The sequence below is a fragment of the Oncorhynchus mykiss genome, chromosome 3 (genome assembly GCF_013265735.2).
Source record: "Oncorhynchus mykiss isolate Arlee chromosome 3, USDA_OmykA_1.1, whole genome shotgun sequence".
NCBI lineage: Eukaryota > Metazoa > Chordata > Actinopteri > Salmoniformes > Salmonidae > Oncorhynchus > Oncorhynchus mykiss.
In genome coordinates, this window is record NC_048567.1 from 51,281,773 (window position 1) to 51,299,764 (window position 17,992).

The window sequence follows — 17,992 nt, forward strand, 5'->3', positions numbered from 1 at the left end:
TTGTCTCAGGATGGTAAGTTGGTGGTTGAAGATATCCCTCTAGTGGTGTGGGGGCTGTGCTTGGCAAAGTGGGTGGGGTTATATCCTGCCTGTTTGGCCCTGTCTGGGGGTATCATCGGATGGGGCCACAGTGTCTCCCGACCCCTCCTGTCTCAGCCTCCAGTATTTATGCAGCAATAGTTTGTGTCGGGGGCTAGGGTCAGTTTGTTATATCTGGAGTATTTCTCCTGTCTTATCCGGTATCCTGTGTGGATTTAAGTATGCTCTATCTAATTCTCTCTTTTTCTTTCTTTCTTTCTTTCTTTCTTTCTTTCTTTCTTTCTTTCTTTCTTTCTTTCTTTCTTTCTTTCTTTCTTTCTTTCTTTCTTTCTTTCTTTCTTTCTCTCAGAGGACCTGAGCACTAGGACCATGCCTCAGGACTACCTGGCCTGATTATTATAAATACATTTGATTGATGATGCGCAGGTGCGCGTAACGATGATGACAGGTGTGCGCCATAACGAGCAGCCTGGTGACCTAAAGGACAGAGAGAGAGCACACTTGACAGTCAGGCCATGAGACATCCAGAAAAAGGCATCGTCTCACAAAAAAGTCTATAGTGTCCGAACGGTTTGGCAATCGGCTTCACAAGACTCGTCTGAAAGTCGGTACAGCCTCTTCTGCTAACTTCTGTCTATAACGTCTGAACGGTTTGGGCTACACACTAATATGTCCTCTGAAGCTTCCCAGTACCCGTTAAAAAAATTACATGGAAGTACAGTATATATGGAGATAGTTTAGTGCCTAAAATAAGGGGTTAAATACATGTAAAATACATACAAATAGGTTCCTGATCTTTCTTATATCTCTCAGATACAGTGAGGCAAAAAAGTATTTAGTCAGCCACCAATTGTGCAAGTTCTCCCACTTAAAAAGATGAGAGAGGCCTGTAATTTTCATCATAGGTACACTTCAACTATGACAGACAAAATGAGACATTGTAGGATTTTTAATGAATTTGCGGACTGTCTGTTGTTCGATGTAGTGAAACTGTTATTCAATGTGTTTCTATTGGCGAATAGTAGTAATGCCAAATTCAATGTTTCATCAAATAATTGTTTTATATATATTTTAATACCTTAAGGGATCTTAAAATGCTGAATCAAAGAGCTAAATGGTCCTTGGTATAACCATCTTAAAACAATTCCATATGTTCGCTTAAAACCCCTCCCCCAGATTAGACAGGGCTTAGCCTCTAGAGGGTTTAAAGTCTGTTCTGGCCTCCCTGCATGCTGTGTCTGTTACACAGAATTCTCCAGAACAGGCCGTGGGCTCTGCACCCGCCAGTTGAATAAGAAAGGACAGAGACAAAGGCTGGACCCTCCATGTAGATCTCTACCATGTTATTTCTGTCCTGTTTTCCTTGTGACATGCATGAATATCACAGGTCTGTTAGGGGTCACCAGGGTGAGTAGAGGGAACTCTTGAACTGCACATGTCTCGGAATGTGTTTACACACCACAATATATTTCACCCGGGAAAATGTTACAGAGGTCACTTTCTGTTTTTTTTCACAACTCAGTCGCCACTGCCACCCACAAAGGGCTGTGCTATGTTATATTTAATCTCCAATACTAACTTTGTTTTTAGTACATCCACCTATCCGTGCTAGTGTGAAACAGTCTGGCAGTACACCAACACACCAAGAAGTACAATTTTTGTACGAGTCATAGTTGAAATCAGGACCTCTTGGTCATCAAAACAAGAAATGCTAAACGCACAAATAATAGACATTGAGCTGTTACAAAAATACTTTTTACCAGCGTAAAAATCTATCTGCCAATCTATTATCCTTGGAATACCCAGCATACCTATCACCGGTTATATTGCTCAGTAAGTGGAACCAAACTTGGAATGGAGTCAAACATGTGGTTTCCATATGTTTGATGTGTTTAATACCGTTCCATAAATGCCATACCAGCTATTACAATGAGCCCGTCCTCCTATAGCTCCTCCCACCAGCCTCACCTGCCTCGGAATCTTTAGTTAAGTTTCTATCTCAACCTTTGGGTGTTAAACGAGGGCTAACCAGTAGAGGCAGTATGTTTCTACCAGACAACCTGGCATATCAAGAAAGACAGGAAACATATGTTCAGTAGGAAACACACAACAGGAGGCTGCTGAGGGGAGGACGGATCACAATAATGGCTGGAACAGAGAAAATGGAATGGCATCAAACACATGGAAACTGCTCCAGTCATTACCACGAGCCCGTTCTCCCCAATTAAGGTGCCACCAACCTCCTGTGAAACAAACACAATCACAATGGTTGAATAAATGCAACCTCTATGTAATTAGCATATACTTATGAAACAACAAAATATGACATTCAGAATGACTGAATGAGAACCATAAATGAGCTATGCTATTATTATTCAAGTGAAGTCACCCAGCAAGTAGTCAATATGCACATGTGGAAGTTGGATTATGATTTTGTAATAACAGTAGTTTATTAGTCTCCCCTTTTGGGACAAAGCAGCATTTAACTTCAATTGTCAAACATTTTGGTTGCTAATGCAATTAGTTCCAGCAACGGGGCATCATTGCGGGTTATAAAAAGACATCAAAGCAAATGAAAACAAACATTAAAGGCCCTCTCCAGGGAAGGCTCAGTTTGGTTCAGACGCTTTAATGTTTCCCAACTCCTCGGAGGACTTTGGAGTGCACAGCAATTTGTCTTCCACTTGTTTTGCCATGCCTCTGCCAGAAATGTCAAGGCTCTCCAATAGTTAGTTGTCGTATTTGGGTCAGTGCAAAATACATAATAAAAGAGGTACTTAATTCAGGGATCAGACATATAATGAAAGTCATTTAGTGCTAGTTTACCTAAGTGTTCAGGGTAAGCAGCTTGTGTTTGGGTGCAACTACAGATGTCTGTGGTCCAGTTTTACCTGCCCTTGGTGTGCCCATTCCAACACTGGTCGTCATCGGTGGCATTCCCTGCTGTCACCCTGTGTGGCTGGCAGATGTCCTCAGGCAGGTTGGACCACAACTTCTTGAACAGCTTCAGTTTCTCCTTGATGTCAATCACCTGAGCATGTGAAGTAAAAGGAGACCAATTGACAGCATTGACTTGGGTATGAGACTCAATGGTCCATAACCTCGTCATCGGGTGATACTTCATTTAGCTAGAAAGACTGTAGTGTACACTTGACACTTTATCAAGACATTGAACACAGACATTGCAGCTAAAAGAATGGTCAAATTGTGAATGTACATTCTGAGAGTATACACGTTTAAAAATCTCACTCGTGGCTCAAGGAGACAATGAAGCTGTCCCCTATAGAGGACGTATGGGATGAAGGCTGATGTAGAGAAAAGTCCAGACCATCAGAGCCCTCCAAAGACACATTTGCCTAGCAACCATGCATCACAACCACAACATGCCTGGCAACTTGCACCCTAAACCTGGATGCTGTATTAAAAAGTTTGGATTTACGTCGTTCACAGAAGTTGAAGGGAAACCTGATAACGTCAGAGTGTCCCCCTTATCTCTCTCCCCTTGTCATGCTATGAGCAGCAGGGTAAATTGTAGTGAACCTGTAGTTGAACATGAAAGGTGCAGTACTGACAGTGGGGTCGCTGCTGTAGGCCACTGCCACTGCTTTTGATGTGTTAATCCTGTCACACGAATGCCAAAGCATGTTAGCAGCTCTGATGCTTCTGCCCAGAGGGGCCAGGATACCACTCAGTGCACTAACATCACCGGCCGTGTTTCACTAAACCCCACAACTGACTCCACTAAGATTCAATTCTTTGGGGATACACTGGGTGCAAATGTCATCCTATTCCCTATGTAGTGCACTACTTTCGACCAGGCCCTTAGGACCCATAGGATGTATAATATACCTACCATCATATGAGCTAAGGTGGACCGGGAAATACGGATCCATGTGATCTCACCATCAACAAATACAGAAATTAGACTGACACAACTCCGATACGTTCCTTTATAGCGGCACCTGATTACCCTGTGATCTGAGGAATAAAACATATTGTACTGTGCAGCTAGAGAAGGCAGGGGTGGCTTTGTTAGTTGGTGGATGGTTTTAAAAGAACATTCAAGAGATTCATTTTGGCCAGTCTGCTTTACAGAGCTTTGAGAAATAAATGTGGGCTTGAGCTTTTGCACAGTGCATTCGGAAAGTATTCAGACCCCTTCCCGTTATCCACATTTTGTTATGTTACATCCTTTTTCTAAAATGGATTCAATTGTTTTTTTCCTTCATCAATCTACACACAATACACAATAACGACAAAGCAAAAACAGGATTATAGACATATTTGCTAAAAGAAAAACAACACTGAAATATCACATTCACATAAGTATTCAGACCTTTTATCCAGTATTTTGTTGAAGCACCTTTGGCAGCGATTACAGCCTCAAGTTTTCTTGGGTATGACGCTACAAGCTCCCCCTTTATTTGGGGAGTTTCTTCCATTCTTCTCTGCAGATCCTCTTAAGCTTAGTCAGGTTGAATGGGGACCGTCGCTGCACAGCTATTTTCAGGTCTCTCCAGAGATGTTAGATCGGGTTCAAGTCCAGGCTCTGGCTGGGCAGCTCAAGGATATTCAGAGATTTGTCACTCCTGCATTTTCTTGACTGTGTGCTTATGGTTGTTGTCCTGTTTGAAGGTGAACCTTCGCCACAGTCTGAAGTCCTGAGCGCTCTGGAGCAGGTTTTCATCAAGGATATCTCTGTCCTTTGCTCTGTTCATCTTTCCCTTGATCCTGACTAGTCTCACAGTACCTGCCGCTGAAAAACATCCCCACAGCATGATGCTGCCACCACGTGCTTCACCGTAGGGATGGTGTCAGGTTTCCTCCAGATGTGAAGCTTGGCATTCAGGCCAAAGAGTTTAATCTTGGTTTCATCAGACCAGATAATCTTATTTCTCATGGTCAGAGAGTCCTTTAGGTGCCTTTTGGCAAACACCAAGTGGGCTGTCATGTGTCTTTTACTGAGGAGTGGCTTCCGTCTGGCCACTCTACCATAAAGGTCTGATTGGTGGAGTGCTGCAGAGATGGTTGTCCTTCTAGAAGGGTACTTGGTCACCTCCCTGACGAAGGCCCTTCTTCCCCGATTGCTCAGTTTGGCCAGGCGGCCAGCTCTAGTAAGAGTCTTGGTGGTTCTAAACTTCTTCCCTTTAAGAATGATGTGTTCTTGGTGACCTTCAATGCTGCAGAAATGTTTTGGTACCCTTCCCCAGATCTGTGCCTCAACACAACCTTGTCTCAGAGCTCTACGGACAATTACTTCGGCCTCATGGCTTGGTTTATGCTCTGATATGCACTGACAACTGTCAATCTTATATAGACAAGTGTGTACCTTTCCAAATCATGTCCAATCAATTGAATTTGCCACAGGTGGACTCCAATCAAGTTGTAGAAACATCTCAAGGATAATTAATGGAAACAGGATGCACCTGAGCTCAATTTCGAGTCTCATAGCAAAGGGTCTGAATATTTATGTAAATAAGGTATTTTTTAAATTTAGATTTGCTAACATTTTCTTAAAAACAGTTTCAGCTTTGTCATTATGGGGTATTGTGTGTAGATTGATGAGAAAACATATACCTAATCCATTTTAGAATAAGGCTGTAACGTAACAAAAATGTGGAAAAAGGGAAGGGGTCTGAATACTTTCCGAATGCACCGTAATGGTAGTTGTGTTTAATGTGACTTTAATTGATGTTATCATGAAACTATGATGGGGCTCGAGACTCAACAGGTTGTGTTATCTTACGTCACTCCATATTCTCATTGATCATATTCAGGGGGATCCATTCTCAGAATTCACTTTCATTACAAAATAAGTGAATACATATTAAATATATATTTCTTTATATCCCATATTCTTAACATTTAAATATATAACTTATATTCCTACAGAGTGAACAAAGACCATCTCCAGAGTGAGAAAATATACTTTGAATGGAATCCAAATGGAATTTGACTTTCTACCTCAATCTCAAATACTTTCAGCACACCAAAGGAGTGAGAATAAAGAAAGAGGAGAAGGGAGAATGTGCTTTAAAAAAATAAAAAAATAAGTAGACCAAATGCAATTTACTTCTTTATAAGCTGTTTTTGAATCTCAGTCCCCCTCTTCATTGTGCATTCCCTATGAATAAATCAAATGGTATGATGACTGCATCAACAAGCTGATATAGGCAGGATGGCAGTATAGCATACTATGACCACTAGATGGCACTACACCTCTTAGAAATTGAAGGAGTGCGTGTGTATGGTGTGAGTAAGTGAGAAAGAGAGAGACCGCAAATTCAACTGCAAATGCAACACTGTGTACCAGCCTTTTTATACATGAATGTATTACATTATACATGAATGTATATTAATGTACACTGAGAGCACAAAACAATAGGAACACCTTCCTAATATTGCATTGCACCCCATTTTGTCCTCAAAACAGCCTCAATTCGTCAGGACATGGACTCTACAAGGTGTCAAAAATGTTCCACAGGGATGCTGGCCCATATTGTCTCCAATGCTTTCCACAGTTGTGTCAAGTTGACAGGCTGTCCTTTGGGTAATGGAACACCCAAAACAGTTCTTGACACACTCAAACCGGTGCCGGCACCTACTACCATACCCTGTTCAAAGGCACTTCAATATTTTCTCTGGCCCACTCACCCTCTGAATGGCACACATACACAATCATTGTCTCATTAATTAAAAAACCTTCTTTAACCTCTCTAGGGTATGTGGGACGCTAGTGTCCCACCTGGCCAACATCCAGTGAGATTGTAGAGCGCCAAATTCAAATACAGAAATACTCATTATAAAAATTCAGAAAAGATACAACTATTTTACATTGGTTTAAAGATTAACGTCTTGTGAATCCAACCACGGTGTCAGATTTCAAAAATGCTTTACGGCGAAAGCATACCTTACGATTATTTGAGAACATAGCCCAGCAGACAAATTATTACAAACAGTAACCAGCCAAGGAGAAGAGTTACACAAGTCAGAAATAGAGATAAAATTAATCCCTTACCTTTGATGATCTTCATATGGTTGCACTCAGAAGACATTCATTTATTCAATAAATGTTCCTTTTGTTTGATAAAGTCTCTCTTTATATCCGAAAACCTCCATTTTGTTCGCGCGTTTTCTTCAGTAATACAATGTTTATATTAAATCCTCAGGTTGTTTTTAGCCTAAATAATCTATAATATTTCAACTGGACAATAACGTTGTCAATATAAAAGGTAAACAATAAAGGCACTCTCTCTGGTCGTGCGCATGAAAAAGCTCTGTGACACGGCAGGGTCCACTCATTCAGACTGCTCTTACTCCCTCATTTTTCAGAATACAAGCCTGAAACAATTTCTAAAGACTGTTGACATCTAGTGGAAAGCATAGGAACTGCAATTTGAGTCCTAAGTCAATGGATACTGTAATGGCATTGAATAGAAAACTACAACAACAACAAAAAATCCTACTTCCGGAATGGATTTGTCTTGGGTTTTCGCCTGCCAAATCAGTTCTGTTATACTCACAGACATTATTTTAACAGTTTTGGAAACTTTATTATTTTTTCTATCCAAATCTACTACTTATATGCATATCCTATATTCTGGGACTGAGTAGAAAGCTGTTTAATTTGGGCATGCTTTTCATCCAAAATTCCAAATGCTGCCCCCTGCCCTAGAGAAATTAACCTGTCTCCTCCCCTTCAGCTACACTGCTTGAAGTGGATTTAACATGTGTCATCAATAAGGGATCACATCTTTCACCTGGATTCACCTGGTCAGAGCCTTCAGAAAGTATTCACACCCCTTGACTTATTCCATATTCTGTTGTGTTACAGCCTGAATTGCTCACTCAACCACACACAATACTCCATCATTTTATTTTTTATTTATTTTTATTTATTTATCCGTTATTTTACCAGGTAAGTTGACTGAGAACACGTTCTCATTTGCAGCAACGACCTGGGGAATAGTTACAGGGGAGAGGAGGGGGATGAATGAGCCAATTGTAAACTGGGGATTATTAGGTGACCGTGATGGTTTGAGGGTCAGATAATGACAAAGTGAAGACATGTTTTTAGAAATGTTAAAGTCAATAAATGTTTGAATCACCTTTGGCAGCGATTACAGCTCAAATCAAATCTTATTGGCCACTTACACATGGTTAGCAGATGTTAATGCGAGTGTAGAAAAATGCTTGTGCTTCTAGTTCCGACAGTGCAGCAATATCTAACATGTAATCTAACAATTTCCCAACAACTACCTAATACACACAAATCTAAAGGGGTGAATGAGAATATGTACATATTAATATATGGATGAGCGATGGCCGAGCGGCATAGGCAAGGTTCAATAGATGGTATAAAATACAGTATATACATATGATATGAGTATTGTAAGATGTGTAAACATTATTAATGTGGCATTATTTAAAGTGGCATTGTTTAAAGTGACTAGTGATCCATTTATCAAAGTGTCCAGTGATTGGGTCTCAATGTAGGCAGCAGCCTCTGAGTTAGTGATTGCTGTTTAGCAGTCAGATAGCCTTGAGATAGAAGCTGTTTTTCAGTCTCTCGGTCCCAGCTTTGATGCACCTGTACTGACCTTGCCTTCTGGATGGTAGCGGTGTGAACAGGCAGTGACTCGGGTGGTTGTTGTCCTTGATGATCTTTTTGGCCTTCCTGTGACATCGGGTGCTGTAGGTGTCATGGAGGGCAGGTAGTTTGCCCCTGGTGATGCGTTGTGCAGCAGGTACCACCCTCTGGAGAGCCTTGCGGTTAAGGGCGGTGCAGTTGCCGTACCAGGCTTTGATACAGCCCGACAGGATGCTCTCAATTTTGCATCTGTAAAAGTTTGTTGCTTTTGGTTGACAAGACACATTTCTTCAGCCTCCTGAGGTTGAAGAGGCGCTGTTGCGCCTTCTTCACCACACTGTCTGTGTGGGTGGACCATTTCCGTTTGTCTGTGATGTGTACGCCGAGGAACTTAAAACTTTCCACCTTCTCCACTGCTGTCCCTTCGATGTGAATAGGGGGGTGCTCCCTCTGCTGTTTCCTGAAGTCCACGATCATCTCCTTTGTTTTGTTGTCTTTCCGGGTAAGTCTCTAAGAGCTTTCTTTTATAATGTTTGCCCTTTTTTATTCTTCAAGCTCTGTCAAGCTGGTTGTTGATCATTGCTAGACAGCCATTTTCAAGTGTTGCCATAGTGTCACGCCCTGACCATAGAGAGCTTTTTATTCTCTATGTTGGTTTGGTCGGGGTGTGACTAGGGTGGGTCATCTAGGTAATTATTTTTCTATGTTGGTTTGGTATGGTTCCCAATCAGAGGCAGCTGTTTATCGTTGTCTCTGATTGGGGGATCATATTTAGGCAGCCATTTCCCCTTTGTGCTTTGTGGGATCTTGACTATGTATAGTTGCCTGTGAGTACTATAGCAGCTTCACGTTTCGTTTTTGCATTTATTGTTTTCTTTGAGTTTCACTTCAAAATAAAGAGGATGGAACCATACCACGCTGCATCTTGGTCCACTCATTATAACGATCATGACACATAGCTTTTTTTGTCGATTTAAGTCAAAACTGTAACTAGACCACTCAGAAACACTGAATATTGTCTTGGTAAAGAACTCCAGTGTATATTTGGCCTTGTGTTTTGGGTTATTGTCCTGCTGAAAGGTGAATTAATCTCCCAGTGTCTATTGGAAAGCAGACTGAACCCGGTTTTCCTCTAGGATTTTGCCTGTGCTTAGCTCTATTCTGTGTCTTTTTATCCTAAAAATCTCCCTAGTCCTTGCAGATGACAAGCATACCAATAACATGATGCAGCCACCACCATGTTTGAAAATATGAGGAGTGGTACTCAGTGATGTGTTGGATTTGTCTCAAACATAAAACTTTGTTTTCAGGACATAAAGTGAATTTCTTTGCCAAATATTTTGCAGTTTCACTTCAATGCCTCATTGCAAACAGGATGCATGTTTTGGAATATTTTTACTGTGTACAGGCTTCCTTCTTTTCACTCTGTCATTGAGGTTAGTATTGTGGAGTAACTACAATGTTATTGATCCATCTTCAGTTTTCTCATATCACAGCCATTAAACTATGTAACTGTTTTAAAGTCACCATTGCCCTCATGGTAAATCCCTGAGCGGTTTCCTTCCTTTCCGGCAACTGAGTTAGGAAGGACGCCTGCATCATTGTAGTGACTGGGTGTATTGATATTGATCCAAAGTGTAATTATTAACTTCACCATGCTCAAAGGGATATTCAATGTATTTTTATTACATTTTTTACCCATCTACCAATAGATGCCCTTCTTCGAAAGGCATTGGAATAAAAACAGTGCTCTTTTGTGGTTGAATCTGTTTTTGAAATTCACTGTTCGACTGAGGAACCTTACGTATACTTTTATGTGTGGGGTACAGAAATTAGGTAGTCATTCATAAATCATGGTAAACACTATTGCACACAGAGTGAGTCCATGCAACTTATTATGTGACTTGTACATTTTTACTCCTGAACTTATTTAGGCTAGTCATAAAAAAGGGGTTGAATACACTTCAGCTTTTCATTTTTTATTAATTGGTAAAAAAGTCTAAAAACATAATTCCACTTAGACATTATGGGGTATAGTGTGTAGGACAGTGAATAAAAAAATCAGGCTGTAACACAACAAAATGTGGAAAAAGTCCAGGGGTGTGAATACTTTCTGAAGGCACTCTATGTTATGGAAAGAGTTTTGTACACTCAGTGTATAATAGATACATTAATGTATTTTGTGTACCGACATCCACACACACACACACACACACACACACACACACACACACACACACACACACACACACACACACATACACATACACACACACACACACACACACACACACACACACACACACACACACACACACACACACACACATTCTATAAAAAATGTAAGTATGGATCATGCAAATGGTATCCATAATTAATACTTGACATTAAAGTAGCAAGGTCATACTTTAAACTATGCTGCCTCTTGCTGTGCTAATATGCCATGGGATTTGAAGTATCTGCACCAGCAAGTGATAATACAACTGAGTTATATAAGTCTATATATACAAGCAAATGCTTTACACATTTACAAGATATTGCAAGGCTCCCGAGTGGCGCAGCTGTCTAATGCACTGCATCTCTGTGCAGGAGGTGTCACTACAGTCCCTGGTTCGATTCCAGGCTGTATCACATCCGGCCGTAATTGGGAGTCCCAAAGTGTTGTCTGGGGTAGGCTGTTATTGTAGGTAAGAATTTGTTCTTAACTGACTTGCCTAGTTAAATCAAGTTTAGATTTTTTTTAAATCATTTAAAAAAATCTTCAAGGTAAAAAAACATGCAAAGATACATAGAGATTCTCAAAATGTAAAAAACCTTATAATCTCAGCTCTCGATAGAGCCACTTTTACTGAGAGGAAGTTTATTTGAATTCTCTAGTGCATGCATGTATGCATAAGAAGTGGAGGGTACATAGGCTGAGCAGCACTGACAGACAGGTACAGTATGTGCAGGGTGTAAATGAAGGGAATATGGAGAGGAGAGATAGAGAGAGAGAGAAAGAGAGAGATAGAGACAGAGAGAGAAGAGAGAGGAAACTGAGATTATGTTCATGACCTTGATCATCTCTCTAAACGGCTGTCAGACAATAGGAGGTATTTCCATTAAAATCCCAAACATCCTTCAAATACTCCAAAGAAATGAACCCCACTTCCTGTTTACTCTAACATCCACACTGATTGGGTGATAATGACAAATGTGAAGCCACAGGACATTAAAGGTATGGTTATTAACCATGGTTAATATCCATATATATTTACATATATATATATATATATATATATATATATATATATATATATATATATATATATATATATATATATATATATATATCAAGACAGAGAACACAGGGCTCTAATGTAAGTCACTTTGGATAAGAGCGTCTGCTAAATGACTAAAATGCATAACGATTGAAATGTAATGCTGACATGAGAAGTCTTCACCGTGAAGACAGAGTGAAGCCATTTCCTTTTATGTGCCACTTTGATGCACATTTGGACAAATTACATGTTGCACCACCGGAACAAGAAAATGTGCCAGTATATGAGCTGTGTGTTAAATGGGTAGCGTTCAACCCTATTCACTAGCATTCACTGTGGAGGAAATACATACAGTACAAATCACTGTAGAAATAATGTTAGTACTAATATCAAGGATATTCGATAGAGAATATCATAATAGCTATCGAGAGAGTTTCTGTATTTGACTAGCTAATCTCATAGTGGAGTCTTTCCAGTTTAAACAACCCAGGACTACCCAATCAAAGAGCATGGGCTTGTGTTTCTGCTTCTGAACTCATATCTACATTCTGTTTAATGCGTCATGCCATCTATAATCCATCTCTCTTCAAAGCACGGAGCGGTCCTTTAGGCTAATGACAGAATATTTAGAATACCTCCAGAGGACGCGTGCCTGCTGATTGCTTTAGAATGACTGCCACGAGGCAGCGATACGGATATGCAGGGACGGCCACAGAACCTGACAAACAGGGCAAAAAGTCATTAGGAAATGTGAAATTGTTTCAGGATTGCTGGGGGTTGAGGCTTTCTGAGCTTCCAATGACATTTCCAGTCTCAATGCTTGTTTGTATTCATAATGAAATACATATTGTTGTGACAAAGCTTTTCACATAAAGGTTATGGGGGAAAAAAGTGCTATGTTTTGGATGGAATAATGTGTGAAAACACTGAAGACTTAACATGAAATTAAACAGAGAGGATCAAATTCTGCAGCAGAGTCCATTTTTCTCTCTCTGTTTCTCTCTCTCTCTCTGTCCTGAGCCATCTCTCTCTCCCTGTTTCTCTCTCTCTGTCTACTGAGCCATACAATACATCTCTCTCTCTCTCTCTGTTTCTCTCTCTCTCTCTGTCCTGAGCCATACAGTACATATCTCTCTCTCTCTCTCTCTCTGTCCTGAGCCATACAGTACATCTCTCTCTCTCTCGCTCTCTCTCTCTCTCTCGTCCTGAGCCATACAGTACATCTCTCTCTCTCTCTCTCTCTCTCTCCGTTTCTCTCTCTCTGTCCTGAGCCATACAGTACATCTCTCGCTCTCTCTCTCCCTGTCTCTCTCTTTCGATTTATCCCTTTCCACCTCTCTTTCTCACTTTCTCTCCCCCCCTCTGTCTGCAGCTGTCTGCAAGGGGATTACCAATGGGAAACCAGCGGGTCTAACTAATGGATGTAAAAGGCAGTACTGGGGATTAATCCAGCTGTAAACATCATTAGTTATGTGCTAATGCCACCGTAAATTACACACACACACTACCTGTCATACAGCGGACAGCACGACTTTACTTTAAACTCAGATCAACTAAAGTGCCTTCAAATTCAAAGCAGTTCGTTCCAAAGCAAACTTACCATGCACACTATATTTGCTCATTGTGGGAAATAATTGGGTAGTTCGGAATAGACAAACACATGGGCAGAGTATTTACAGATGATTGTCATCTACCTAGGCTACAACCTAGTATATCTGTGTGCGCTGATAAAATGACCCTTGCCATATCACTTTTTGTTTTGCTCGTCCCTCTGTCCTTGTATCTGTGTTGCCCTTGCCAATGTCCAGATCAAAAGCTGCCGTGTTACCGGCTTTCAAGCCAAAGTCATCCTCCTGGCTGTTCTACCATGCTGCCAGGGGCCGGAGACCAAACTCTATCAACTTACTACGGGATGAGCACCAAGGTGACTAATACCAACCTCCGTTGGCTGTCAGACTGCAGAGGTGAGCCACTGTATATACAAAGGGAGCATGCCCTAACTTGATTCAGCACTGCTTTCATTAAACATCTTTTCTTTCCGTTTTTTTTAATTAAGGCAAGGTGTCACTTCCTCAGAGAGTCGTTAATGCGGATTTGGAAAATATCGTTTTTTAAAAAGGTACACATGTTCTATGTCACTTACAAAGGACACTATGATGATTAATCAACTGTTAATTGTGGGTTTCTAAAATGAATAACAAAGCATGTCATCGCTGCCGCATACAAAAAGTATCCTTCAGTCACAAGTCTCTACTAAATGAGTGCAGGCTGAGCTCAGTCTAATCATAGCCTGTACAGAAGGTCTGGCCACACAAACCACAAGGGGCAGAGAACTCCATGATCAACCTATTTTCCCTGGCAACAGTCACTACTGCCTGCTTTAAAATAGGTTTTTCATTTGATATGAATGCTGTATTCTAGCTGCATCTCAATTACAGTACAGAGCTCAAGGAGTCTGCTCCCTGCAGCAAACTCCTGCCATACTCCATATGTCTGACTCTGACCAACAGTGAGGTGGAATGGATGACCCTGACACCAGACACTCTTCTCTCATTGGAGTCCACAGCAACAGGGATATTTCAGTCTGCTACAGTAGATCCAGACCCTAGGCTACTCCATTGGGCAACACTGCCGGTTGTCATTCTAACCCTCTGAGTAGAGACTGATTCACACCTGGGACAGTCGGTGAATTAGACATTCCCACCCATTGTCAAGGTTGGTAAAACATCTATTACAGTATCTGTTACTGTTGTAATGTATTCAACAGACGTAGAATTCCACACACATCTTTTCACAGTCCTTCACATTCTTCACAAATGCTGCTGCTTGTCTGTCCTGATTGCCCAGTCACTTTTCCCCTACCTACATGTATATTACCTCAATTACCTCATACCCCTGCACATTGACTCGGTACCGGTACTCCTTGTATGTAGCCTCGCTATTGTTATTTTATTGTGTTACTATTTCCTTTTTTTTTGTTGCTATTTTGTCTCACGTTTTAACTCTGCATTGTTGGAAAAGGGCTCGTAAAATAAGCATTTCACGGTTGTATTCGGCGCATGTGACAAATACAATTGGATTTGATTTTGATCTTAAATAACACTATTTACCTATCCCTTATGTTTTTAAAGACTGCAGATGTCCCTGTTCCCCAGCTCCAGTGTGGAGAATGGTGGCGGTGGAGTGAGCCCCTGTGGGTGTTTGTCCCTCGACACGGCTATTTAATCAATGGTGTCTAACACCTCATAAACCCTTCCTCCTGGGCCTGGGTCTCCTCATAAACAGCACAGCCTCTCAACCACGACACACCATCTGTCCCAAAACCCACTCTGCATATTAAAAATCTCCCAAAAAGAATATTGCCCCCCCCCCCCGCCCCCTCCAAAAAACACATACTAAGTAAATTAACTCAGATTGTGTTTTGAATAAGACTTTCCACAATGGCATGACCGTTGGATTGTGTTTGTGTCCTTGGAAGAAGCTAAACTCTGAGAGGGGACAGGGGTTACTGCATAAAGCAACTAGTGTAGTGCACATGGATGTGTTGTCTCATTTCACCCTAATCAATAACAATCAACAGAGGGTAGGTACAAACATGTTTCCCCTTTGTGATGCCGTATTGGGCGACCCCTAAAAGAGATCAAACAACTGTTCATCCTGTCAGTTTAAGCACAGACGGGACGGATATACCTGAGCAGTTCCTCCTTCAAACTCAGGCCAATGACACAGTCGGTCTTTACAGTAACTTCAATGTGTTGTTTGTATTATGAAACTAGCTTACTGCAGTGCAACTTCCAAAACACACATACCCCGATGGCATTGGCAAACGGCCACACATGATTGTACAGACTCTAAGTGAATATCTCTCCATGAGCAACAAAACAACTGTGTTTCAGTGAACAACTGGCAGAAAGTACGCTGTCACACTGTCTTCAGCAGCCCCTCTGAAGTTGTCAGCTGCATTCTGAACTTGTCACATGTATCAGCAGCACTCGGATATTGCATTTGAATAAAGGGGTTCAATCAGTGCCGAACTGTGAAATATCTGCGCTACTGTGGTATATTTCAATGGCCACAAGATAAACGTTTGGAAGCCAATGACTATTTATCCATGCCACAACAGGTGGAGGCCAATCATCCTGCAGCCCCAGCCACAGCCTCACGCTTCAGTATCAGCAGCCATAGTCCTAACCCTCAGCTCCAACCTTAACATCAGCCTCAGCCGCAGCTTTCACCCAAGCCCTTAACCCCAGCAGCCCTAAGCCCGAGTAGCACCAGCCCTACCCCCAGCCCCATGCAGCCCCAGCCCCATGCAGCCCCAGCCCCATGCAGCCCCAGCCCCAGACCCATGCAGCCCCAGACCCATGCAGCCCCAGCCCCACGCAGCCCCAGACCCATGCAGCCCTGGCTTGGTTCCCTGGAGTCCTGATTATGTCTCTGCATTAAATCTGCCGGAGCGGATGGCTATGATTTAACACAGAGATCTCAGCATAGGGGTGGTGTGTCCTGCCTGTATATCATTCCAATACCCAAGAGTGATGGCACCATATGTCTGTGAAGCCCTGTCTTTGTGACTGTTATTACAATGTTTCCTGGCACAGCACATAATTGACGCGAGGTGAGAGTCTTATTGTCATTCAAATGTGACTATTATTTTCAGGTTGCTTTGATTTAACTTTGGAACAGGGAGAGAAATGTAGCAGCATCTTCCCCAGTGTTATGGTTGGCAGAGATTGAAGGGATGACAGATGCAAGCAAGGCTACGGGAACAATGGCAATGAATATTTATCACCATTCAGAAGGCTCCCCATATATCAAGTGTTTGAAATGTTCAAGCCTCATATTAGACAAGGGAATAACACGCACATAGAGCAATGATGAAACAATATTCATATCTACAGTACTTTTACTTGGAAATTCTGCTTGTAACGCTAGTGCATAATGATGAGCGACTTTAATCTTGATCCAGGGCAGCTTCACGTACAGTAGAACAAACAAACAGTTACGGTCGGTGTCATATGTTGTTTACGTGGACAATAAACCGCTGTTTTGGCTATTTCCCAAATATATGTTGAATTGTAGCCTATATATTTTTTGAATCCCTTGAGGATATGTAGTTTTGTTTTACACAATTCAACCGAACAGCATTATCGCATGAGAGAAATCCTTCAACATACAGATCATTTCATGTACTATATGTTACGTGTCTGAGATTGTATCTTAGTTCTGTACCTACCCTCTACATCCTTAAATAGTATAATAGTGTTGTTTTCTAATTTAAACCCCCATGGACACATTGAGAGGACAGGACAAGACCAAATACCTGAAGCAACCAATGCTTTACAAGGAGGAGTAAGTGTGTTATAGCGTACCATGTTCAACTAATTAAAGAAATGCAGTATTCTAGTGCTCTGAAATATAGCACCAAACATACTGCATTAGCATACAGTATGTCATTGTGCAGTAGTTGTGAGATCTTTAACCTTTTACTAACTACTGCATGCAGATTCCAGTGGGAGTACAGTATACTAACGAAGGGGTTGAAGAAGGTCCAACAATAAGTGGCTTCTTTCAATTAGTTGTTGTTATAACAGCCTTTTACACGCAGTCAAATTGTCCCACCGTGCCGTAATCAGAGTAACCCCTCTTTACATACCCTGGAATCAGTCCCTCAACGACAAGCAGTTAAGCGATACACTTGATCATGGTGCGCTCAATTCATCAAACAGGGATGCCTTGGTGTGGCAAAATGGCAGAATATTGATGAAATGGTTCTAAGTTTGTGCTGGTGATTTGCCCTAGGCTAGGACTGGAGAAGTGGTTGAGCGAGAGGAGGTGATTAAAGGGAAGCTCCATGCTGTTCAGAAGAACAGAGCAATCGGGGGGCCTGCTCTTCCCCGGCTGGCCCGGCTCTCCGGGGAAGCCTGCAAAGGCCCGGGTGTGATGGGGCCAATGTATCTCATTAATGTATTGACAGATATGAAGAGGAGCAGGGCCTTAATGGCAACACCATTAGTTAGAATGAAGGAATGATCCATGGAAGGAGACCCTGCTAACAAGAGACGAAGAGGAACCTGGTGTGAAGCTGCCTGAAATGATTAAT

At 41.6% G+C, this 17,992-nt stretch overlaps 1 protein-coding gene across 2 annotated transcripts in view; it reads right to left on the reverse strand.

Annotated features, from left to right (window-relative positions):
* The window catches only part of LOC110520166 (glypican-6), a 112,662-nt gene that overhangs the window by 4,852 nt on the left and 89,818 nt on the right, over nucleotides 1-17,992 (reverse strand). For both annotated transcript variants that reach the window (XM_021597292.2, XM_021597293.2), the window contains one exon: nucleotides 2,931-3,070. In XM_021597292.2, the coding sequence (XP_021452967.2) occupies nucleotides 2,931-3,070 (140 nt within the window). The remainder of the gene's footprint in view (nucleotides 1-2,930; nucleotides 3,071-17,992) is intronic.